Source organism: Pelophylax lessonae (assembly GCF_965119305.1).
Source record: "Pelophylax lessonae genome assembly, chromosome: 11".
In the NCBI taxonomy this organism is placed as follows: domain Eukaryota; kingdom Metazoa; phylum Chordata; class Amphibia; order Anura; family Ranidae; genus Pelophylax; species Pelophylax lessonae.
In genome coordinates this window covers 165,483,221-165,509,776 of record NC_138778.1, presented here as the reverse complement: position 1 = coordinate 165,509,776, position 26,556 = coordinate 165,483,221, and the positions used below count along the sequence as shown (strand labels likewise).

At 42.8% G+C, this 26,556-nt stretch overlaps 1 protein-coding gene across 1 annotated transcript; it reads left to right on the top strand.

The window, feature by feature from the left end:
• Window positions 1-2,688: 2,688 nt before the first annotated feature.
• Window positions 2,689-13,782, top strand: LOC309566831 (keratin, type I cytoskeletal 19-like). Its single transcript, XM_082272148.1, has 8 exons — window positions 2,689-3,315; window positions 6,951-7,033; window positions 8,187-8,343; window positions 9,361-9,522; window positions 9,606-9,731; window positions 9,974-10,194; window positions 11,232-11,290; window positions 13,629-13,782. Exons 1-8 carry the CDS (start codon window positions 2,704-2,706, stop codon window positions 13,721-13,723), a joined length of 1,515 nt encoding a protein of 504 aa, XP_082128274.1. The 5' UTR covers window positions 2,689-2,703; the 3' UTR covers window positions 13,724-13,782.
• The last annotated feature ends 12,774 nt before the right edge of the window (window positions 13,783-26,556 follow it).

The window sequence follows — 26,556 nt, the reverse complement described above, 5'->3', positions numbered from 1 at the left end:
AGCCTATATTAAGGCTTACCTATAGGTACTGTAAATATCTCCTAAACATGCACCGTTTAGGAGATATTTACCTTACATGCAGCCAGTGACGTCACTGGCGCATGCGCCGTTCCTTCAGAGTCCCGTGTCGTGACCGTCGGCTCCCACGCGTCACTGCGGCTCCAGCCAATCAGATGGCCGGATGCCGCGATCCCGGGAAGACGGGCGACTGGACATGTCGCCCGTCATGCAGGTAAGCGGGCGGCATGGCGGGGAATCGTTCTAAGGTAAGTATTTCATAATGAGCTAGTATGTGATGCATACTAGCGCATTATGTGTTTCTCTTTCAGGTTGCAAAAAAAAAAAAAAAGTTTCATGGGTTTACAACCTCTTTAACAAGCTCCTGAAGCGAAACATGTCAAGTTAAATCTCTTGACCCATCACCTGGATATTAAATCATGTTTCATGTGATATTTTAATGGATATACAATAAAATACACATTTTATGGAATCTGTTTTTTTTGTACACATTTTTGGTGAATGTGTAGGGGTGCGATGTACCTGATACCCATTCACATGGGGGGGGGAGTGGTATCTGGGGACCCCCTTATTAAAGGGGGCTTCCAGGTTCTGATAAGCCCTCCACCGGCAGACCCCCACAACCACAGCCCAGGGTTGTCGGGAAGAGACCCTTGTCCCCATCAACATGGGACAAGGTGCTTTGGGGGGCACCCCAAAGCACCCTCCCCATGTTGAGGGCAAGCAGCCTGGTATGGTTCAGGGTTGGGGGAGTTCCGCTCGCTCGTCCCCCCCATCCTAGCCTGCCAGGCTGCATGCTCGGATAAGGGTCTGGTATGGATTCTGGGGGGGGGGACCCCACACCGTTTTTTCTTTTATTTTGGCGTGGGGTTCCCTCTTTAAAATCTATACCAGACCTGAAGAGCCTGGTGGGGGGATGGGAATCCTACACCGCTTTTTTCATAATTTTTTTGGATTTTGTGCAATCACATATCCTCTAATCACATCCCCTCCCCACAGTCCCCTCCATTATGTCCTGCTATCACTTGGATAATCTTACCTTACAGGTATACAGGTATGCTCTAACTCTCAGTTCCTCTCCATGCTGACTAACGTTCTTATGCACATACACACGTGCAGATTATCTGTAGACTTTTGTCTGCAGACTTACCAAAACCATATAATATGAGGTCAAACCTAAACACTTTCAATTTGTATGCAATCCGGCAGGCCCTTGCACTACATAGAAAAGGTAAATCTGAAGACAAAAGTCTGCAGATAATCTGCACGTGTGTACGGGGCATTAGTCCATCCTGTTTTTTTGAAAACAGGAACTAAAGAAAACAACCTATTAACTCCAAGCTGCCCCACTCCATAACATAGAAAATGCCTTGCTCTCCTTCCTTTTACATTCAGTCATCTGAACTTACTCAATGAAATCATTTAATATCCTGATCATATTATTCAGAAAAGTAAAGAGAGACATACAGGGAGAAAAGTGTTGTATGAAGTGGACCTTTTATTATCATATTTGTACCAAGAAAAAGAAATATAGCTACTGGATATGGGTACTAACTCCACTTTTCTTTTCCCCTAATGTTTGCAAAGCAGCTTGTGATTGGGGCCACTCCCTGCTCCCGACCACTGTCCCTTTTTATAACACAGGAGCAGTGAGTTGGACCCAAGGATAACCCACCAAAAACCAAAGAACGGGGAAAGGCATTAACCCTTACCCTCCCGTTTGGGGCAGCACCTATCTAGCATAATTTCAACCCTCTTACAACCCAACATTTGAATTTTGGCAGCTGCTGTAGGATTTTATCAACCGCTGGCTTATTGCATCTCTCTGAGACTCCATTGGCGAAGCCTTGTGGCCATAGACTCCTACCATTAATGCATGCTTAATGGGAATAAGTAGTACCTTCAACACAAAGGCATCCTTTTAGAACTGCAGGTTATGTAGTGGCCTGAGGGGGTATGGGGGGTATGGGGCATGGGGGGGAGCACAGCTTGCAGCAGGGAGATACAGGCATCGAACACACCAGGAACTGTTAGATGCTGATTACTATACTTGCACTCTGGGAGCGAAGTTCAACTACAGCAGAATTGCTAATTGTAAATATTTTAAAAAAGATTTTAAACTGCTGCTGGAGTTTTTTTTTTCCAATACTAGGGTATCGGTTATGGTAGACTAAACAGTTAAGTACTTTTTACCTACAGTAAAATGTTTCTTGTTTTTTGTTTTTTTGCAGCAATAAAATGATGCAGATGTGCCTTGGTTTTTGTATTACTATGATAATTGTGTACATTGAGAGACATTCTATAATAAATATATTTGTAGCACCCCATAGCTTATAGTTTTTTTCTACCAAACTCCAGTAGTTATTGATTTAATTACTTCAGGCTTACATCCAGGAAAAACAGATGAACATGCATTTCTGCTTTCGCCTATACATCTGGTGTGTAAAAAAGATAACACCCAGATGCTATGCGTGTAATGATTGTCCATCATCTTTAGAAAAAAAAAAAAAGAGGTGCTAAAAGAAAATTGGCAACGATATGTAAACTCCAATTAAATGGTGACACCCAATGCCTAATTAGTATAAAAAGAATCAATAGCAGAATACATGCATCTGTGGCCCTGTCTCAGATCCAGCTGTGTGGTTTCCTCTGTAGCATCTTCTTGTCAAACCTTTCTTTGCCATTATGAGTAGCATTAAACAAAGAGTTAAGGGCTTAGGGAGCGCAGGTTCCTGCTCTGTTCATCCCTCTAGCGTTAGGGTTTCTTCTGGAAGATATAGCTCTGGGGGATTTTATGGTGGTGGGATAGGAGGGGGCTCTGCAGGTGGACATGGCTTTAGTGGTGGGTTAGGGAATGTTGGAGCTGCCTGTGGTTTTGGTGGTGGATATGGTTTTAGTGGTGGATCTGGTGGTGGATATCATTCTGGTGATGCTGGCTACGGAGCTGGCTCTGGTTTTGGTGTTGGAGCAGGCTCTGGGGCTGGCTCTGGTTTTGGTGTTGGAGCAGGCTCTGGGGCTGGCTCTGGTTTTGGACATGGAGGTGGATCTGGCTTTGGATTTGGAGGGGGTCATGGAGGTGGATATGGAGGAGACCAAGGAATGCTCAATTTCAATGAGAAGCACACCATGCAGAACTTGAATGACCGTCTGTCCTCATACCTTGACAAAGTGCGAGACTTGGAGGAGGCCAATACCGAACTAGAAAAGAAGATCCGCCAGTGGTATGAATCTCAAAAACCAAAGCCAATCAATGACTACAGTCATTACTTCAAAGCTATTGAGGATCTACAGAAAAAGGTAAGATATTGAAGATGTAGTAAAGTGTATAAATCATGAATTAATGCATTTTAAATCAAACAATACATATTTATAGATGGGCTTAAACTTGTGGTATTAGTTGTTTGATATTCAGAAAAAAGTATTCAGTTAAAAACTAACATATTTGACTTGGTGGATGGGGCTGAGAACTAATGTGCAGAAGTTTCATCTAGAGAAATTTAAATATATTACTGGTGATTTAGTGGTGGACAAAGTCACCAAAGGCCCCTGTGCAAATATGATTTATGCTCCTTTTTTAGCTACTGCCCAATATAAACATGTATTCACTGAGTAAAACATAGCTAGAGTAAAAATGCCAATTTGAGTGGTGATAATTGATAAAATTACACATTTGAAAAATTTCTATGATTTGTACAGATCTGTATATACTGCAATACCTCAATAGATGCCCAAATGGTATCAATAAGCTATCCAGGTCTACATGACAGAGGGAAAAGATCCCAGCACCTGCCAAAATCTAGATATAATGGGTACCTAAATCAGAGGGCCCCTTGTGCAGATGCACACAATAGTTTGTTTGCTCCTAGGGTGATTCAACCAACCAACATACAACAAATGAAATATCAGAAAATATAGCACAAGATACAGTGTGGTTATGGCGTAAAGGAATTCACCCAAGCTCTACCGCAATTAAAAGATGATGGGCTGTGTGTTGGTGCTCTGGCTATTCCATCCAACATGAATCCATAGAAATCAAAAGCCGGCACATGATCGCTCCTTCTTATGAAATTTTATTTTGTACTGAAGCAGCTACAACATCTTGGAAATGCTAACGCGTTTTGTCCTAAGCCTTCCTCATAGCATATGCTATGTGGAAGGCTTAGGCCAAAACGTGTTAGCATTTCCAAGATGGTGGTACTGCTTCAGTGCAAAATAAAATTTCATAAGAAGGAGCGATCGTGTGCCGGCTTTTGATTTCTATGGAGTGTGGTTATGGCTACATGTATTTACTTATGGACATTTTTTGTATACATCGAGCAGTTAATGTGATTTACTGTATGCAATTTTAGCGCTGCACCTTTTTTATATATATTTGTCTTGATTTGGTATTGATAGTTTTGACCTATTCCGGTGTTTAGCTGCTTATTCACCATTTTGTGTCAGATCTGAGCGCTGAATAATCTCCTTTCTTTACATGTATGTGGGCCTAGAAAAAGTTAGGTATTTTTTCCTTTGTAGAAACATTCAGCAGAAATTAAAAATTAGATCATTATTAAATTCCTGCTACAGGGCTCAAATCTTCCTCATTGTGTTTACATTGGAAGTGATGTCATGGTACTTCCACTAAATACAGGTAAGGCTGTTACCCCATCAAAGTTTGAAAAAATGATAGGAGGACAGAAAAACCAAATAATTGCTTGAGAATAGAATATTATATATAACTAAGAACAGTTACATTGACATAGTGAAACAACAGGATCAGGAATCTTTTTTTTTTTTTTTTATTAAATTGAGCTAAAATGTGAAAATTACAGTCCCATGGCTAAAATTAGGATCCATATCCTAATGTGAATGTGGAAGTAAACTTACCTTTGCTCCAACGGTCCGGTCCGGCATCTTTTATAGTGATCTTCACCCATTTTCATTGGCCAGTGCAGGATGACGTCACTCCTGTGTATAAGCAGGAGCCAGTCATCCTGGCACACAGGGATCACAGCGGCACTGTGAGCTGAGCTGCGCATGCGTAGTTCAGTTTACATGCCGGAGACGACAGCAAGCAGGCAGGTAGGTGCATCTTATTGCAGAAGAGACATTGCAGGTCTCTTCTGCAATAAAGAGTCTGTCTGCTTGCTGTCTGTGAAACTTTAGTTACGCTTTAAGCTTTGTGAACTCAGCCTAAAATATGCTACAGGGAAATAATTTGAAAATGAGTAAACCTAAGCTTTGAGCCACTGACAGATTCTGGGACTTAGATGAGACAAACGAGAGAGGGCACCATCCTCCTTCTTATAAACTTTCAGTTATTATGAATTGCTGCTTTACATTCCTCAGCCAGACAATGCCTGCATTGTGCAAGACAATTATTTGGAGATCTCAGCCTGGTTATAGAAAACTATTAGGTTGTTTTATTAAATGAATACAGACTGTTCACTTTATAAAGTGTATTTCACATTGAAAATGGATGTTCACTTACTGAAAAAAGCAAAGCTCTGTCCTCTGAAATCATCCAATCACAGTTTCCTTTGCAAGTGATTGGGCATTCAAAGTAAACTAAACTCAATGAACATACACTTTGCAAAATGAATATTCCCCTTGCTAAGCTCCTTGCTATATGAACAGTTTCAACACCTTTACTAAAGCAATCCAGTTTGACTGTTCTACTGCACTGTTAATTTTTGCAATTTTTTGCAATCATTTTTTAATAAAAATTAAATGAACATAGAATAGATAGAAAATAAGCTAATATTTGTAACAGTCTGAATTGCTTCATGAACAATTATCTTCAATAAAGGTTATTTTAAAAAAGTATACCTAAATAAAAAGAACCATACAAACAATGATCAACATAGGAATGATAAAAAGAAAAAAAAATTAATTCGAATTGGCATGTCTGTCTGTTATTATGAATCCTATTAACATGTGGTGATGATGTTTTTTGCCATTTGATTTGCATTCTCAGATGCAGAAGAATCAAGATTTAAGTTAGTCGTGTTTCATTTCATTTTGGTGTTTTTCGATGTGTGATGCCTTTGTGTCCTCTCATATTGATAGGACAAATTAACATATATGAACAGCAGGACAAGGCAAAACGTTCCCTTTAATGCAATACCAATGTATACAATTTAAATGTTCAATTTTCTATCCTTTACCATAGTATAAAAATACCATACATTTTTTCCTGCTTGAGGACCACATTAAAAGTTCCTTCAGATAATAAACATCAAAAATTTCCCATTCCGACCATAGTATAAAAATACCATACATTTTTTCCTGCTTGAGGACCACATTAACAGTTCCTTCAGATAATAAACAACAAAAATTTCCCATTCCGACCCTTCAAATTTTCTTGATCATATGGGTGAAAATAAACATTGATTTGTACCCATTAACACCATTAGAAAATTGAAAGGACCTCTCAAAAAAATGTTTTTGAACAAACTTCTTCCACTGTATGGCCAGCTTAAACTGGTGGTGCCTGGATTGGCAGGAAATAGAACCTCCTTTTTTTTTGGTGTTTTTGGAAAATTAGCAAAATTTGATACTTGGCAGCTCAGAACAAAGATTGAGGTTCTCTAAAAGAAACACACTGTTCTGAGGAAAATAGCTACCCCTTTACAATGATTAACACTACCAGCTTGTCAATTTCCATGGATGATGACTATTTGAAACCTGGACCCTTAGTTAAAATAGAAAAAAAAGTTGGCGTTGGTGGTGGGGGTACCACAGTAAGTTCCTATGCTGTTTTCAGTTAATGCCTTAAACTTTACTCAACTCTGAGATCTGTGAGCTGAATGCATTAAATCAACGAGAAACCTCTCTGTATGTGTTTTCTGGACAATCGCCCTACTTTAAATTTTGAGCATCATGCTATGTAACTAGGAGGGATTTATTAAAACCCTAAATAAAGTTGTGGTAATTTATTTTGTTGTCAGATCCAAGATGCCACTGTTGACAATGGCCGCATCACGCTGAACATTGACAATGCCTGCCTTGCAGCTGATGACTTTAAACTCAAGTAAGTAGAAATAAAATGTGCTGTATCTTTATTTGTTTTAATACTTTTCAAATTGTTTTGCAAAATTATTTATGAAATAGATAAAAAAAACAGGAAATGCTCAATTTTAAAACCTTGTTCACAACAATTGTTGCTGGCAACGTATTGTTGTCATGTTGTCTTTTTAGGACTAATCACAAAAACTATCATTTTGGAAATTCCAAATTTACACAGGTATCCAGAACTGAAAGTGGGCACTCTACCATCTATGTGCTTTAATACTGCTACAGTTTCTTTTTTTTTTTTTTTTTTTATTGATCCCCTCCTTTACAAGAGTGTTTGAAATAAGCACTGTCTTTTCTAAGCATGATAGAGACAATTGAGTACTACCCGTGATACTTTTTTTTATTTGCACTAACATACAATTTTTCAGGACAAGCTTTCAAGGTATGTCCCCTTCATCAAGGTCCAAGCAGTACTGATTCATAAACGTTTTAGCAGAATGATAAAAAAAACATAAGAGTGATAGTCACAGGGGGGGGGGGTGTAAAACTGTAGAATAATGAGAATGGTAAACCATATCTAAATTTAGGCCGTTATTTTTTTTGACAAATGGAAGTATCATTTTTAATTCAAAAGTTCTTCTTTCCTGGATAGTTCTGAAATTCCCTTTGAGAACTAAAACACTGAGGTCTTCTATAGTGTGGTCCGGTTGTAAGAAATGATGTCCCACTGATGGGCAGAAACTATCTTCTTTATGTTCCTTGATGGTATGTCTGTGCAAATTCATCCTCGCTTGTAACTTCTGTCCTGTTGTTTCGCCTACATAAGATCCTTTGCAACATCTTTTGCATTGGATGAGGTACACAACATTACTGAACAGAAGTTGCAAGTGAGGATGAATTTGCACAGACATACCATCAAGGAACATAAAAAAAAAAAATAAAAAGTTTCTGCACATCAGTGGGACATCATTTCTCTTTCACAAGCGGACCACACTATCTACCATCAACAAGCATTGGAGTCATGGGGGGAAGGACAAATGAAAGCATTGAAATGAATTGCAGCCTACCAGTCATTAGTTGCGGTGGCTGCATTTGTTTTTTTTGTTCTAGCTTTTTTTTCTTTTGCTTCATGGATAGTAGGCACTAAAGAATGTTCATCTTGATAACAGATATGAGAACGAACGGTTCTTGTGCCAATCAGTGGAGGCTGATATCAACGGCCTGAGGAAGGTTCTGGATGATCTGACTCTCACCAGAAATGACCTGGAGTCACAGCTTGAGAATCTGAAGGAGGAAATTGCCATGCTTAAAAAGAACCACGAAGAGGTAAAACAAACTGCATACAGTATATGAAATTTGATCAACATGGATCAATGCTTCCTAACCTTTGTCCCATGATGCTTTGTTCCTGGAGTCCTATACCACCGTTGATCTGCTCCCCCCACCAATGAGGAAGCAGGAGAGGGAGCAGAGCGGGATGGCTGGGTCCCTGTAAACGCTGCTCGGTATACATTACAATGCCAGGAGGAGGGGGGGGGGGGTTGGCACCCGCTAAACAAGCTTTCTTAGAAACCCTCTTTAAAAGGATTTAGAAAAGGCTATAACCTCACTTGGTATCTGACATAAGCATAGGTTAAAGGGGCCAGCAAAAATAACCACTATGGTAACAATAATGCAGTATGAACACCCTGAGCAACTGAAATTATTATTTTTCATACCTCCCAACCTCTTTAGTTGAGAAAGAGGTACATCTTTTAGTACAGATCATGTAGGTAGATGACCCATCCTTGACACACCCCCAGTTATGTGGACCATGAAGAACGAATAAGTCAGAAATGATTGATTAAATCCCCAAGTACTTTTTCACTACTCCCTTTCTTTTATGTTGGCCTTTCAAAATAACAAATGCAATACTTTAGCAGTTGGATGAAAGATAAATGTAGTATAATACTTTTGGTGGTTATATAGTACATTTTTATAGAGGTCTATATTTCAGTCCAAAACTAAGAGCAAGGGAGGAGGAAAGAGGGAAATTGTTTCAAATGAGGCACAGTTGGGAGCTATACTCTTTGTTGCCTTGGAAACTCTGGCAATCTGTATAGCTTTTTGTTTCTCCTATATTCTTTGCAAAGTTTGGGGATAGTAGGAGGTCCATGAAATTAATATTTAACCAATTCTGGTGCTTAATTTGAGAGAAAAAGAAAATTCCATAGGAACATGGAAGACTGTGTGAAGTTGACCTAACTGCAGTTTATCACTGGGTGGCACTGTACACAAGTTCAATCTTTTTTGCAGTAGCATCACCTTATCATAACAGATATTTTATTGGTGTCCCTTTTGCAGGATATGAAGGCACTGAGAGGACAGGTCCAAGGCACTGTCAATGTGGATATGAACTCAGCACCAGGAAATGACTTACAAAAAGTACTTGCAGACATGAGACACGAATATGAAGCACTCATGGCCAAAAACAAGAGGGATGTGGAAGATTGGTATCATGCTCAAGTGAGTTTGTCATGACAAAATCCCAGATGATGTTCAAGATATTTGCTTAATATTGCAATAATAAGATGGTGCTGTTTCCGTAGACCGAAGAACTGAATCAGCAGCTGAGCAAGGAATCACATGACTTCCAAAGCACTAGCTCCCAAGTCACCGAATTGAGACGCACACTCCAAAGCCTTGAGATTGACCTCCAGGCACAGATTAGCATGGTATGTGGATAACATAGTATAAAACAAACACCAATTTTAAATAAATGTTGTTTAATAATGTAAGCCATGTAATATTAGTCCAGAGCAAAGAAGAAGCAGCAGATAGATCCATGGTCATGGTCATGGGAAGAGTTTTACCTTTTGTCTTCCCTCTATAAACACCATATAGGCCATTTTGTCATTGATAGGAAATAGGTTCATACATTGTGTATGACTTTGTTTTTCTAATTACACTCTTCCAGAAAGCTGCTTTGGAAGGAACTCTATCAGAAACCGAGGGACGCTACTGTGTGAAGCTCGCACAAATCCAAGAACTGATCCAGAAGGTGGAGGCAGAACTGGCAGATATCCGCTGTGAGACAGAGAGTCAGAGCCATGAGTACCAAATTCTTCTAGATGTCAAGGCTCGTCTAGAGCAAGAAATCAACACCTACCGCAACCTACTGGATGGACAAGGATCTCAGTACGTGTACAAAAATAGTAACAAACGCTAACTGTTCTGGCGACTTAGGTTGAAGTAGGCAAGGAAGAAGTTCTGTCCAGATAGGCACATGTTCTACATTCCAGAGCGAGAGCTGTCTTTTTAGGATCAGGCCTATAGCTGACCAGTTTAAGAGATTTTCAGTACATAGGGTTGTAGAGATTAGAATGATTAGACCACTCAATTATATCTATTATGAATAGAAAACATTTGACCTAGAGATAGCCTTATAACATTCATTGTTATCCTTAATTGCACAGAATGAATGTGCATTCAGTTCCACAGGACAAACTTTTCTTAAATACGCCCCCTTAAATTTATGATACACCTTGGGAGATAAGGCTTCCCCCAATTAGAAGAATTTAATATATATTGATATGTAGAGTTAGTACATGGGTGTAAGGTGCTATAAGAGGAAAGTTACAGTAGGAGGAATTTTATAAACACCCAAAATCTTTTTTTCATTCAATACATTTTTATTGAGTTTTATATAAGAGAATATAAACATAACAAATAAAACAGAAAATTCTAATTTTCAACATGTTCCAATGCATGTACATAAGCATATAAAAAAGAGCAACAAATGAATGGTGCAGTATCAGACAATCAAAATTATTAGGAATCTCAGGAAGTATTCAGAGCATTACAGGTTATAGAACGGTATGGCAAATGGTGGGAAGGTGGCACAACGTAGTATAATACTGATAAAATATATTACCATGTTTGGAAGTAATACAGGAGTGGGAGTCCTATTCATCCCGGACCTAGAACCCTAGGGAACAATGTCACCAGGTCCGGTTTGAGGGAGCTCCCTCCCTGCCACTCGGGTCAGTAGAAAGGTACAATTATTTTAAGAGAGCCTAAAATCTTAATGTAAGCAGTTCTTGAGAATATAGGAAAGGAATAATGAAAAATATGACTGTAGCGGTCCCAGAACATAGAATGTAGTTTTTCAATAGATTCTTTTTTACTATATCATGTGCATAGATATCATTCATGTGCTAAATAATTTTCCACAGGATCTCAAAGGGTTCCCAAGATTATTCATCTTCATCGGGCTCCCAGTCTGATAAAACAGGTATGGAATATCTCACCTAACGATAATGAGAGTAGATGCAATGACCAATATAATTCACAATCTGGACCTCTGCTACAGTCACAGCTGTAGCAGAAGATGTGCTTTCAGAATAACTTACCCATCTAGGCATTGTTTCCTTTGCTGCTCAAATTACTTGATATTTTTATTTCTGCACTTATTAAAGGAAACCTGTGCTGAAAAAAATATATGTAGGCTGCCACTGATGACCATCTTCTGAAAATGTAGGCTGCCACACGTGATCTCTAATTTCACAGAAAAACATGAAGCAAGTCAAGTTTGACTGATGTCAGAAATGCATATCAGGGTCAGGTACTCAGAAAGTATTGAAGCCATTGGACCAATATGACAGAACGGCAACTATCATTTTCATAAGAAGAGGTCAGCAATGCAAGCCTCTCTTTATTTCAGTACATGATTCATTTAACACAGTGTTACCACGCTATTACATACTGACGTTTCAAGTAAACCTATACTTTGTTTACTTATAAATATGGGCAAAACCATCAAATGAAAATACCCTCATTTGGCACCATCCCTTCTGACATGCAATACTTTCTCCAAAACCCCCAGAAACGTAGGGGAATAGGAGGACTAAATTGGGACTTTAAATGAACCTAAGAGGGAACACATATCATAATTAAATAAAATAAATCTTTATTCCATCATTAAAATCCTGATAAAATACAGGAGGTACACAAAAGTTTTTTATGATATAAAAGGAATAAAAATCAGCGCAAATATTCAAAATCGGTGAACCATAAATATATAAATATAGATACTATAAATGCTATAAATACTATAAAATCTTCATCAATCTTCAAAAATAAATATCAAAGTGCTCATGTGCCAAATAAATATCAAAGAAGAAAGATAGTAGTGCAATTTAAGTGATCCAAAGGTGATCAATATGAATAAATTAGGATGGATTAATTGCAACTGAGTGAATTCTGTGCAAGGTGAACCACTGTGAGTTGATCAGTTGCAAAGCTATAATAGTTCTGATCAAGTGATCAAAAAAAGAAAAAATGCAAAAAATGAACGAAATGAAAAAAAAATGAAAAAATGCCATATGAACAGTGAACCACTGCAACTCTTCAGTTGCACAGTGGAATAAATCAATTAATAGTGACAAAAGTGGTCATCATAACCTGAAGTTAAAAGTGCTGAAAAGAGTGAAAGAAATCAGAATATACAAAATAATAATGTGCCCTATGAAGGGCAAACCACTGAAGAGTCGCAGTGGTTTGCCCTTCATAGGGCACATTATTACACATCTAAGTATGCAGGCATCTGGGGTAAAGCCATCCACATAGACTGTCCTCCTCACCGCCATGGACGTCATCCCTTCAACACTGTGCTCCACGAGCGCTTCAAGCTTCGCTTTCAGATGGCTCTACTGCAGGCTAGTCTTCCTGGTCACGACTGCAGACTGACGGCGGGGAGAGCCAGCGGTGAGGAGGATGGTCTATGTGGACAGCCTTACCCCAGATGCCTGCATACTTTGATGTGCCTCTTTTAATCATCAACCATGTGAGTTGCTAAATGTTGAACCTTCATTAAATGTAGCCATATTACTACACTTAGAGGCGCCTCTCTTCTCTTTTAAACTCTGTAGCTCCTGCTGGAATTTGCTTCTAATTCCCTTGTGGAGGCGCCATTTGTGGATGGACATTTTATGGTTACACAACCTATTACATTGCGATTAAAAAAACTGAAGGACGTATGAATAAATGGTTGTGGAACGAATCATCTGAGTTTCCATTTTTTTCTATGTGGAAATTCGCTTTGATATAAGAGTGCGTTGGATTACAAGCATGTTTCCAGAATTGATTATGCTTGCAATCCAAGGCTTTACTGTAATTTAATAAGCTAGCACTAAGAGCTGTGGTTATGTACAAAGAATAGTAGAACATTTCACTTTAAAAATCATTTGAATAACTTTAGCAATGAATGTTGATATTTGGGGATAGTAAATAGGTTAATGCATCTGTGTAATGACTATTATTAAAGGCTGGGTAATCAAACTCCACTAACATCCACCAATTTGTTGCTCTGCTGGGCAAAGCTATATATGATACAACTTTGGATAGTATGGTCCCACCATGCGTCTTCCAGTTTATCTACACATACATTTGCCCATCTTTTCCTACTGTCTCTGTAGACATAATTATAGACTATTTTCTTGCCTTTTTTATACCCATTTAGTGTAGAAGATTAACTACATTATAAAATATAAGGAGTAATCTTTGAACGTGAGGTACCCTCACAACACAACACAACACTCACACAATGAAAACTCTTTGTTGGCTTCTTTTAGGAGGTTCCTATAACGTAAGAATCCGGACTGAAGACAGTGATGGCCGTGTGATCTCCTCCCGTGACCAGCACTACCAATCAGGATACAGAAAGTAAACAACACTTTCAACACTTCGTATCAGGAGCAGTGCCTAAAAACCTCCAGTCTCTCAATGCTCATAGCTCATAAATGTACCTTCTTAATTTAACATGTCAGGAGCCCAATGCAAATTATGGGATAATATACTTGAACGCGCAAAAATACTTTGCATTAACAATCACTTTAGTAGTTGCGAGAAATGGTTCAAGTGGTCAGTCCACTCAAAACTGATACTTCTGTTATGAGTGAATGATGGAAAATTCCTTTACTTAGTGGCCATTGTTTCAAAGGCTTCAACTGTAAGATGTCCTTATTGGTAGAAATGAAAGATTCCTGATCAGTAGTTATAACCAGTGGATAGAGCTTAGAATTCAGGAGATCTTACTGTTGCATGGCATTATACAGCAAGCCATTGCATAGGAAGCCAATGAGCATTTTAATCTGAGTGCATCCACCAACAACTGAAACATGCATTTTGGCAGTCAAAGCCTTTAGACCTTTTTGTTATCTGATCACTAATTCACTACAGTGCAGCTAATCAAGCAACCACAGCTGTTCATTTTTTCAGAATATTTGCCGAACACTTGCACTTTACCATGAAATGTAAATAGTCTCAAAACCATAAGACTAAAGAAATGAATACATATGCAGATATTAAGGTAGTATATAACATTCACATGATATTGACTTCCCATTTGATTGAGGCTTCCCCTGACATGTTCATTACAATGTGCTCTTTTGTTGATATGCTTGAATCCTGATTTCTTTAATAAAGCTTTGCTACATCAAATTACTGGTTACTGCATTTATTATTTCAGTGGTTTTACAATGGTTTAGGCAAATTTCCAGAAATCTTTTTTTTTCCTTTTGATCTCATTTTATTGTAAGTGTGGGAAAGGAGCAATGGAGGTGGGAAAGTACTCATGTCGGTGTGCAATATCATGCTCACATGCAAAGCATAACCTTTCCTAAAGCAAAACTGTCATTTAGCTGTCTTACAAGACTGCTATCACCATTGCCAGTAAAAATGTGTCTATTAGATCTATTCAAAAATAAAGTTATAGTTAGGCAAATTATAATTTGGCAGTGTGGCATTTATGTCCTGCACTGAGAGAACCTGTGCATGGACTCTGAAGATGACCTTCAGTGACCAGCACTCTTACCTTGATGACTACTGGGTTGGGAATTACCAGGATAGCCTGCCATTCCTGTTATCGAAACCCTACAATGCATTAGGGAACTGCCTGCACAACAATATAAGCAGATGAGGGAAAGGTATGGAAAGGCTAACTGTCAACCTTGCAGCACATCAAATGCTGATATCTCTGTTGGCTGTTTGTTATCAAGGAGGTTGATACAGGTAAAATGCAAGCCAACAAATGCTATTAATGCAATCCAATGGAGGGGGAGGGGGGGGGGGGTATTGAGGAGAGCCTTTTGAAATGTTTATTGGTTAAGAGCATCATAGTGCCATTAAGATCTGATTTGTCTTGATCAACCCCCAACATAGGTCAGTCACCTATTGCATTTCACTGTCATTCTAATAACATCCATGGCCAAACCCTGAGGAAGGGGGAGGACTTTCCCCTGAAATGCATTGGTTTTATTTGATGCTCTTAACAAATAAACATTTCAAAAAGTCCTCTGAGTGATGTGAACTTTTGTACTACAGTGAGGAAAAAAAGTATTTGATCCCCTGGTGATTTTGTACCTTTGCCCACTGAAAAAGAAATAATCAGTCTATAATATTTAATGGTCAGTTTATTTTAACAGTGGCAGACAGAATAACAACAACAATATACAGAAAAAAAGCATTTAAAAAAAAAAAGTTATAAATTGATTTGCATTTTAATGAGTGAAATAAGTATTTGATCCCCTATCAATCAGCAAGATTTCTGGCTCCCAGGTGTCTTCTATACAGGTAATTAGCTGAGATTAGGAACACTCTCCTAAAGGGAGTGCTCCTAATCTCAGCTTGTTACCTGTAGAAAAGACATAGTTACATAGTTAGTGAGGTTGAAAAAAGACACCAGTCCATCCAGAGGTTGAAAAAAGACACCTGTCCACAGAAGCAATCAATCAATCAGATTCCAATCTCTCCCCCATGGTCAAGATCAAAGAACTTCCAAGGATGTCGGGGACGAGATTGTAGACCAACACAAGGCTGGAATGGGCTACAAGGCCATTGTCCAGCAGCTTGGTGAGAGGGTGACAACAGTTGGTGCAATTATTCGCAAATGGAAGAAGCACAAAATAACTGTCAATTTCCCTCGGTCTGGGGCCCCATGCAAGATTTCACCTTATAGAGTTTCAATGATCATGAGAATGGTGAGAAATCAGCCCAGAACTACATGGGAGAATTTTTTCAATGATCTCAAGGCAGCTGGGACCATAGTCACCAAAAAAAACAATTGGTAACACATTTTGCTGTGTAGGACTGAAATCATGCAGTGCCCGCAAGGTCCCCCTGCTCAAGAAAGCATATGTACAGGCATGTCTGAAGTTTGCTAATTAAAATCTGAATGATTCAGAGGAGAACTGGGTGAAAGTGTTGTGGTCAGATGAGACCAAAATCTAGCTCTTTGGCATCAACTCGCCGTGTTTGGAGGGAGAGGAATGCTGCCTATGACCCCCAGAAGCACCATTTCCACTGTAAAACATGGAGGTTGAAACATTATGTGTTTTTCTGATAAGGGGACAGGACAACTGCACCACATCAAAGGGACAATGGATGGGGCCATGTACCATTAAATCTTGGGTAAGAACCTCCTTCCCTCAGCCAAGGCATTGAAAATAAGTCGTGGGTGGGTTTTCCAGCAAGACAATGACCCAAAACACACAGCCAAGGCAACAAAGTAGAGGCTCAAGCAGAAGCACATTAAAGTCATGGAGTGGCCTAGCCAGTCTCCAGACCTTAACCCCATAGAAAATATGTGGAAGGAGCTGAAGGTTCAAGTTACCAAACTTCAGCCTGGAAACCTTAATGACTTGGAGAGGATCTGCAAAGAGGAGTGGGACAAAATCCCTCCGGAGATCTGTAAAAACCTGGTGGCTAACTACAAGAAACGTCTGACCTCTGTGATTGCCAACAAGAGTTTTGCCACCAAGTACTAAGTCATGTTTTGTGAAGGGGTCAAAAACTTACTTCACTCAATAAAATACAAATCAATATATAACTTAAATTTATATTTTTTGAAATGCATTTTTCTGGATTTTTTTGTTGGTATTCTATCACACTGTTAAAATAAACCTACCATTAAAATTATTATTGACTGATCATTTCTTTGTCAGTGGGCAAAACATACAAAATCAGCAGGGGATCAAATACTTTTTTCTCTCACTGTAGGTGCTCCTTAATACCCATCCCATATTTTATCAATTGCTCTGCACTCTTTTTGTCATAATCAGAGAGGAAACAACCTAGGACCAGGACAATGTCCATCTACACTCCTTTGAAGGAATACACCATTGTATATCCATCAGAACAAAGCGCCACTTCTATTGGTCCAGTGCTATCACACACACTTTAGACATCAATGTCATCACAGAAACTATGAAGATGTGCTACAGATAAAAATATAACTGAATAAAGGTAAATTAAATTGTAACAGAGAAGAACACACTATTTGTGCCGACCTTGCAGCTGCACCTATCCTTCAATGGTCCTCGCCACTCGCCGGTTCCAGCATCTTTTGATGGTTTGACGGTTTTCATTGGCTGGCTCGGGATGACATCACTCCTGAGCATGCACAGGAATCAGTCATCCTGGCACACAGGGACTGGACCTGTGATGTAAGGTTAACTGCACATGTGCAGCCCAGTTCACATGTCTCTTTTCATAGTTTTTGTGTCACGGAACCATGAACCAAACGTACAACAACAGATAAGTGAAAATAAGAAGGCTTTATTAAAAATCAAGCTGTAAAGCAAAAGTCCAAACGGATGGCGAAACCGAAGCAGAGTCCTTGCGAAGCCAGAGGTCAGGAACCAGGAGGGTAGTCAGACGAAGCCAGGATCAGGAACCAGCAGGGTAGTCAGACGAAGCCAGGATCAGGAACCAGCAGGGTAGTCAGACGAAGCCAGGATCAGGAACCAGCAGGGTAGTCAGACGAAGCCAGGATCAGGAACCAGCAGCAGCAGCAGTCTTAGAAGCATGTGAACACAGGAGGACCAAGCAGGGAACTGAAGCCACAGACCACCTATATATATGAGCTAGGCATCCAGCTCCTCCCAGTGGGAAGGAGGAGCCGCAGGGTGGGAGGCTACAAGAAACCCAGAAACCAAGATGGCCGCCAGCACATGTCAAACGAAGGAGAACAGCAAGAAGGTAAGACCATGACAGTACCTCCCCCTCAAGGGCCCCTCCTCCGCGGAGTAAAGAACGGTTTCTGAGGGAAGCGTGCGTGGAAGGCTCGGAGCAAGGCAGGAGCATGGACATCTGCGGAGGGAACCCAGGAACGCTCCTCTGGACCATAACCACGCCAATGAACCAAAAACTGCACCCGACCGCGGACCAGGCGTGAGTCCAGGATATTGCTCACCTCATACTCCTCACGATTGCCCACTTGGACCGGACGAGGCCGAGGAACCAAGGAAGTGAAACGATTACACACCAGTGGCTTCAACAGGGAGACATGAAACACGTTGGAGATCCGCATGCCAGGAGGAAGCGCAAGGGCATAGGCTACCGGGTTTACCCTGCGAAGCACTCGGAAGGGACCAACAAAGCGAGGCGCCAGCTTGGGAGTGGGCACTCGAAGGTTGAGGTTGCGGGTGGACAACCATACACGGTCTCCGGCCTGGTAGGAAGGAGCAGGCGCTCGTCTGCGATCAGCCTGGAGTCTCTGGCACTGCGCAGAGACCTCAAGGGACTTCTGGATCTGTACCCAAGAAGCACGTAGGACGGAAAGGTGATTCTCCACAGCCGGAATATCCTGGGGAGAGAATACCTCCGGTTGGAACCCATAGTTGGCCATGAAGGGAGACGTCCCAGATGAAGAGTTCACCGCTGTGTTCCTGGCAAACTCAGCCCAAGGCAGGAGGTCAACCCAATTGTCTTGGTGATCGGAGACATAGCAACGAAGGAATTGCTCCAAGGCCTGATTGGATCGTTCTGCGGCCCCATTGGACTGAGGGTGGTAGGCCGAGGAGAAGGAGAGATGAATCCCCAACTGGGAGCAAAAGGCGCGCCAGAACCTGGACACAAACTGACTCCCCCGATCCGACACAATCTCCTTGGGCAAACCGTGAAACCGGAAGACCTCCCTGGCAAAAATCGTGGCCAACTTCTGTGCAGAGGGTAACTTCTTGAGAGGAACACAGTGGCACATTTTGGAAAACCGATCCACAATCATGAGAATGACCGTATGGCCTCGGGATGCAGGGAGGTCCACAATGAAATCCATCCCCAGGTGTGACCATGGGCGCTCCCCGGTGGCTAAGGGTTGCAGAAGGCCCAACGGAAGGTGCCGAGGGGACTTACTCTGGGCACAAACGGAGCATGCCGCTACATATGCGGCGATGTCGGAACGTAGGGAAGGCCACCAGAACAGACGTGAAACAGCCCAGGACAGCTGATTCTTTCCAGGATGCCCCGCGGTCTTGGAGTTATGGTAGGTTCGCAACAACCGAGTGCGCAACTCCTCAGGCACAAAACATCTGCCGTTGGGGCACCCAGAGGGAGCACCAGATTGAGCCGCCAAAATCTGCTCACCCAGGGGAGAGGTCAGGCTGGTGCGAATGGCGGCCAGGATCTGATTCGGAGGTATGACCGAAGTCGGAATCGACTCCTCCCTGGACAGGTCGGAGTACTGCCGTGATAAGGCATCCGCCCTGATGTTCTTGGAACCGGGTAGGTAGGAGACCACGTAATTAAAACGTGACAAGAACAGGGCCCATCTGGCCTGACGTGGTGTCAATCTCTTGGCCTCAGAAAGGTAGGTCAGATTCTTGTGGTCCGTCAGGATGAGGACCGGAACCACCGAACCCTCGAGCAAGTGCCTCCATTCTTTAAGAGCCTGCACGATGGCCAATAACTCCCTGTCACCAATCTGGTAATTGCACTCCGCGGAAGACAGTTTCTGGGAGTAAAACCCACAAGGAAGCAGAGGACCCTCTGGTGTTCTACGCTGAGACAGAAGGGCGCCTACTCCCGTTTCAGACGCGTCCACCTCGAGGACAAAGGGCAACCCAGGGTTGGGATGCGACAGAATCGGAGCCGACACAAAGGCGGACTTTAGAGCCTCAAAAGCTCGGATGGCCTCGGGCGGCCAGACCTGGGAATTACTGCCCTTCCTGGTCAGATCCGTGACAGGCTTGGCTAGCATGGAAAAGTCCCTGATGAACTTCCGATAATAATTGGCGAAGCCCAAAAAGCGCTGCAGGGAGCGAAGACCACTGGGCTGGGGCCACTGTAAGACAGCTGAAACCTTCTCAGGATCCATGGAGAACCCCTCAGCGGAAATGATGTAACCTAAGAAGGTTACCTGGGATCGGTGAAATTCGCATTTCTCAAGCTTACCGAACAGCTTGTTCTCTCGTAACCGTTGCAACACTCGTTTGACATCCAGAATGTGGGTCTCCATGGACTCAGAATATACCAAGATGTCATCCAAATAGACCACCACACACTGCTGCAACAGGTCACGGAAAACATCGTTGATGAATTCCTGAAAGACTGCGGGCGCATTGCACAGCCCAAAGGGCATAACCAAGGATTCATAATGACCGGTCCTGGTGTTAAACGCGGTCTTCCACTCATCGCCCGCCTTGATCCTTACGAGGTTATATGCCGCCCTCAGGTCGAGTTTGGTAAAGACCGTGGCCCCTTTAAGGCGATCGAACAGCTCGGAAATCAAGGGTATCGGGTAAGCGTTCTTGATCGTGATGCGATTGAGACCCCTGTAATCGATGCAAGGCCTCAACTCACCGCCCTTCTTTTTCACAAAGAAAAATCCAGCCCCTGCCGGGGACGAGGATTTGCGAATGTGTCCGCGTGAAAGCGCCTCCCTCACGTACTCCTCCATGGCCTCATTCTCCGCTACCGACAGTGGATAGACTTTGCCACGAGGAGGAACGGCACCAGATTGTAACTCGATGGCACAATCGTATGGGCGGTGCGGAGGTAGGGCAACCGCGCGCACCTTATCGAATACATCCCGGTACTCCTCGTATTCAGGAGGCAACAGAGAGTCCGAGGAAGTACACAGCAACTTGACAGGCCCATGGATGCAACTAGCCCCACACTGCGGTGACCACGAGAGGATCTCGGCCGATCTCCAATCGAAAATCGGATTATGCTTCTGGAGCCAGGGGTACCCCAAGACCACCGAGTAGTGTGGAGACGAAATAACCTGGAAGCAGACCGACTCTCTGTGGACGGCACCAATGGCTAACCCCACTGGAAGGGTCTCATGAGTCACGTGTGGCGGCAGAAGGGGTCTGCCGTCTATCGCCTCAAGAGCCAGAGGAGAACCTCGAGCCTGCAGAGGAATGGAATTGGCGGCAGCGAACACACTATCAATGAACAAACCACCAGCACCAGAGTCCACCAACGCCTGGGTCGTCACCGAGCCCCCGACCCAGGAGAGGACAACAGTGATCAGTGGTTTGTCAACACGGGAAACCGGGGACGAGGAGACTCCACCCAAGATCTGCCCCCGACAGGATCTCAGGTGCGAGCGTTTCCCGGACGGTTCGGACATGCCAACCGAAAATGCCCACCGAGACCACAGTACATGCATCGGCCCTCGCGTCTCCGGAGTACCCTCTCCCCCTCGGACAGGCGAGCAAACCCCAGCTGCATGGGTTCACCCCCAGACAAGTCATCCCCAGGAGGCGTGGGAGGAGAGGGAGGCACGGGTGGGACAGCAAAGGTAGGCGCCAATCTGTTAGGAGGCCTCCGCAGACTCTCCTTAAAGGAAGGTCTCTCCCTGAGTCTGGTGTCAATCAAAATCAGGAAAGAAATAAGAGACTCGAGCTCCACTGGTAGGTCCTTAGCTGCAACCTCATCCTTCAAGGCATCCGAGAGACCATGAGAGAAAGCAGCGACCAGAGCCTCATTATTCCAGCCCACCTCTGCTGCCAGGGTACGAAACTCAATGGCGTATTCAGCTACGGATCGTGAACCCTGTCTGATGGACATAAGGAGCTTTGCAGCAGAGGCAGCACGAGCCGGCACATCGAATACCTTCCGAAGAGAAGCAACAAAACCGGAAAACTCGGCAACCACCGGATTGTTGTTCTCCCATAAAGGGCTGGCCCAGGCCAAGGCCTTGTCCGAGAGCAGCGAGATTAAGAAGCCCACCTTTGATCTCTCAGTAGGAAAGGCATGTGGCAGCAACTCGAAATAAATGCCCACCTGGTTAAGGAAACCTCGGCACTGAGTTGGCTCTCCCCCAAAGCGCTGTGGAAGGGGGGCAGAACCAGACATACCCCGAAACACCGCAGGCGCAACAACAGGTGTCGGGGTAGACTCTGGCGCAACAACCGGAGCGGCAGTAGGAGCGGGCCCAGGAGCGACAACCGACCCATCGGCAACGGGAGCGAAATGAGCCGTGCGTTCAAGCAGGGTTTGCAACGCCACGGCGAACTGACCCAACAGGTGATCCTGCTGATCAAGTCTGGCAACCAGCGTGGGTAGTGAGGCTGGCCCTGTACCGTCAGAATTCATGGCCTGTGGTACCGTGCGTTCAAGCAGGGTTTGCAACGCCACGGCGAACCGACCCAACAGGTGATCCTGCTGATCAAGTCTGGCAACCAGCGTGGGTAGCGAGGATGGCCCTGTACCGTCAGAATTCATGGCTTGGTCCTAATGTCACGGAACCATGAACCAAACGTACAACAACAGATAAGTGAAAATAAGAAGGCTTTATTGAAAATCAAGCTGTAAAGCAAAAGTCCAAACGGATGGCGAAACCGAAGCAGAGTCCTTGCGAAGCCAGAGGTCAGGAACCAGGAGGGTAGTCAGACGAAGCCAGGATCAGGAACCAGCAGGGTAGTCAGACGAAGCCAGGATCAGGAACCAGCAGGGTAGTCAGACGAAGCCAGGATCAGGAACCAGCAGGGTAGTCAGACGAAGCCAGGATCAGGAACCAGCAGCAGCAGCAGTCTTAGAAGCATGTGAACACAGGAGGACCAAGCAGGGAACTGAAGCCACAGACCACCTATATATATGAGCTAGGCATCCAGCTCCTCCCAGTGGGAAGGAGGAGCCGCAGGGTGGGAGGCTACAAGAAACCCAGAAACCAAGATGGCCGCCAGCACATGTCAAACGAAGGAGAACAGCAAGAAGGTAAGACCATGACATTTTGACTGCGAGACTTTCATTTTATAGGGGGTCCTCAAAGAAATTGTAAGGTCCACTTTACTCACATAACCTCACCCCCAAATACAGATGGCTTTAAAAAGCCAATAAAAAATAAAGCTTATGAAAAAAATACTTTGGACCATCTTTTGACACTTCTGGAAGGGGCGGGTGACATTACTGTGCCTCCCTGGAGAATTAAGCACTTGAAATTCTGCTGGCTAGACTGTGGTCTAGTCTACTGCAATCCCTTTCACTGAATGCCAAAATAATTTTTACACCAGCTCTCCCTGATTCCTTGGTGTGTTCTGATATCAGTGCTCAAGAAATTGAAGTTCATGATCTCTACATTTCTTCTGGTATATATGATCTTCTAATGATATAAGAACTTTTGCACTACAAAAGGTTTGGTCATGGAATTGTATTCTACAACACAGCCATCACTATCAATAATCAGATACAGTATCATAACCTCTGCGTTGCTAGATTTCTTGTTGCGTAAAGATGGAGTTTGTGTCAAAACCTTTCTTACAGCAATACAAGTGTTCTTACACCCTGGCTAAAAGCATTCTCTTCCTTTATTTGGCTAAATCCCAATTTTACTGTACCGCACCCACATCTGTACTAATACCTCTACTTTTATACTATATGTAAAAAATATTGTTTTAAAAAAATAAAACTGGCTAATTCAGTGGGGTAAAGAGCAATGCTGAAAGGACACAGACAGTCTTGTTTTGTAGAGATCTCTTTTTCTGAAGTTTCTAATTCTTAACCACTTGCCGACCAGTCACGTTGACTGTACTGCGGCACAGTGGCTCGTTATCGTCTGGTGACGTAGACCTACGTCACCAGACACTCCCCTCTCTCGGCAGCACGCACGCGCCGCCAGAGGCTCGCTCCCGCTGTATTCAGTCACAGCGGGAGTCGGGCCAGGGGAGGAGCAGCGGTGATCACCGCCGCTCTTCTCCGATCGTCTGGAAATCGAGTGTGGAGATCCGCCCGCTTGTGTAAACAAAGCGGGCGGATCTCCTAAGTGACAGACAGAGCCAGATTGCAGGGTTCAGCGTAGCTGAACCTGCGATCTGTCCCTGTGTCACTCAGTCACCTCCCCCCACACACGTTAGTAAGCACCAGGCATACATTAACCCCTTGATCACCAATAAAAGTTAACCCCTTCCCTGCCAGTGTCATTGTTACAGTAACAGTGCATATGTATAGCACTGATTACTGTAGTAATGTCACTGGTACCCCCAAAAGTGTCAAAAATGTCAGTCAAGGGTCCGATCTGTTCTCCGCAATGTCGCAGTCCCGCAAAAAAAATTGCAGATCGCCGCCATTACTCGGTAAAAAAAAAACCACCAAAAATGACATAAATCTTTCCCTTAGTTAGTAAAGGCAATAACTTTTGCTCAAAACCAATCAAAATATGCTTATTGCAGAAGCAATGTAGCAGAAAACAAATTGGCCTAAAATGATAAAACATTTTGATTTTTACATTTTTTTTGGGGAGAATTTCATATAAAAAAGTGTGAAAAATATTGTTATTTTTTCAAAATTGTAGCTCTTTTTTTGTTTATAGCGCAAAAAGTAAAAATCGCACAGGTGATCAAATACCACCAAAAGAAAGCTCTGTTTGTGGGAAAAAAAGGACATAAATTTTGTTTGGGTACGGCGTTGCATGACCGCGCAATTGTCAGTTAAAGTCGCACAGTGCCGAATCGCAAAAAGTGGCCTGGATGTAAGACAGCAAAATCCTCCGGTGGTAAAGTGGTTAAGAGTCAGATAGCATCTAATAATAATAATAATAATAATACATTGAACAAAATTATAAACTCGACACTTTTGTTTTTGCCCCCATTTTTCATGAGCTGAACTCAAATATCTAAGACTTTTTCCATGTACATAAAAGTCCTATTTCTCTCAAATATTGTTAACAAATCTGTCTAAATCTGTGTTTGTGTCCTTTCACACGGCCTTTCCACCAAGCGGACTCTGTTTTGCTCAGCGGAGATCGATCCGCCAATCCCCGCTGAGCAGGCGGATGACAGGTCCGTCTCTGCTTACTTTACTCACAGGTGTGGCATATCAAGATGCTGATTAAACAGCATGATTATTGCACAGATGTGCCTTAGGCTGGCCACAATAAAAGGCCACTCTAAAATGTGCAGTTTTATCACACAGCACAATGCCACAGATGTCACAAGTTTTGAGGGAGCTTGCAATTGGCATGCTGACTGCAGGAATGTCCGCCAGAGCTGTTGCCTGTGAATTGAATGTTCATTTCTCTACTTATAAGCCGTCTCCAAAGGCGTTTCAGAGGATTTGGCAGTAAATCCAACCAGCCTCACAACCGCAGACCACGTGTAACCACACCAGCCCAGGACCTCCACATCCAGCATCTTCACCTCCAAGATAAACTGAGACCTGCCACCCAGACAGCTGCTGCAATAATCTGTTTGAATAACCAAAGAATTTCTGCACAAACTGTCAGAAGTCTCAGGGAAGCTCATCTGCATGCTCGTCGTCCTCATCGGGGTCTCAAAATGACTGCAGTATGTCGTTGTAACCGACTTGAGTGGGCTAATGCTCACACTCGATGGCTTCTGACACTTGGGCGAGGTGTTCTCTTCATGGATGAATCACGGTTTTCTTAGCTCTTTGAGTTCTGCTCATGAAAAATGGGGGTAAAAACAAGTGTTGCGTTTATAATTTAGTTCAGTATATATTATGTAATGGTATGATTTCAGCAAAGTGAATTCCAATCTTAAAATAAATTACTGTTAAGCCAGAAGCAGAAGGTGTTTGCCTTCAGACTCTCTTTCTCTGACTAATGCTGCTAAGTTCTGCTGACTTTCATCATCCAATCATGTGCAAGTAAAAATGCTGTTTTATTTATCTTCCTTGCATGTGATTGGGTGTTTTTTTTTTTTTTGCAGAGAGAAGCTTTACCACATTTACTAAGCTCTGGAGCAACTACATTAGTAAATCCACCCATTTAAGTAGCTATCCTAACACATAGGTTGGAAGGGAGAGGGAGGAGAGAAGAGTCACACAAATACAGCTGACAATAGATTGAGAGATTTTTTTTCCTGCAACCACAGATTGCAGGAAAGAAAGTTGCTTGATTACCCCATCAACATAGTCAGTGTTGATTGGGGAATCCCTCCCACAGAGCTATTGTGTCCTCCCGGCCGGGGACGCAGGGAGCCGTCCCTGTCGGGAGAACATAGTGATTTTTACTAACGGCTATAGCTACTGGCAAAATTCGCATAAGAAATCCAATAGGCTGGTTGTACCCAAGTTGATCAATTGATCTACTTGTGTACATTCAACCTGCCCATACACGGTTCAAATCTTAGCTGGTTCAGCAGGGACTGGCTGAGAGTTGAACTGTCTTTGGCCGTCATTCAGTTATTTGTGTACTTTTCAGCTTGAGCGATAGAGCTCAGTAAATAAAAGGATTTTATTAAAGGGGCTATTCCCCTGTCAGTGCTTTTTTTGTAAGTCCAAAGACCTTCTGAGGTCTTACTAGGAAGCCCATCTCCT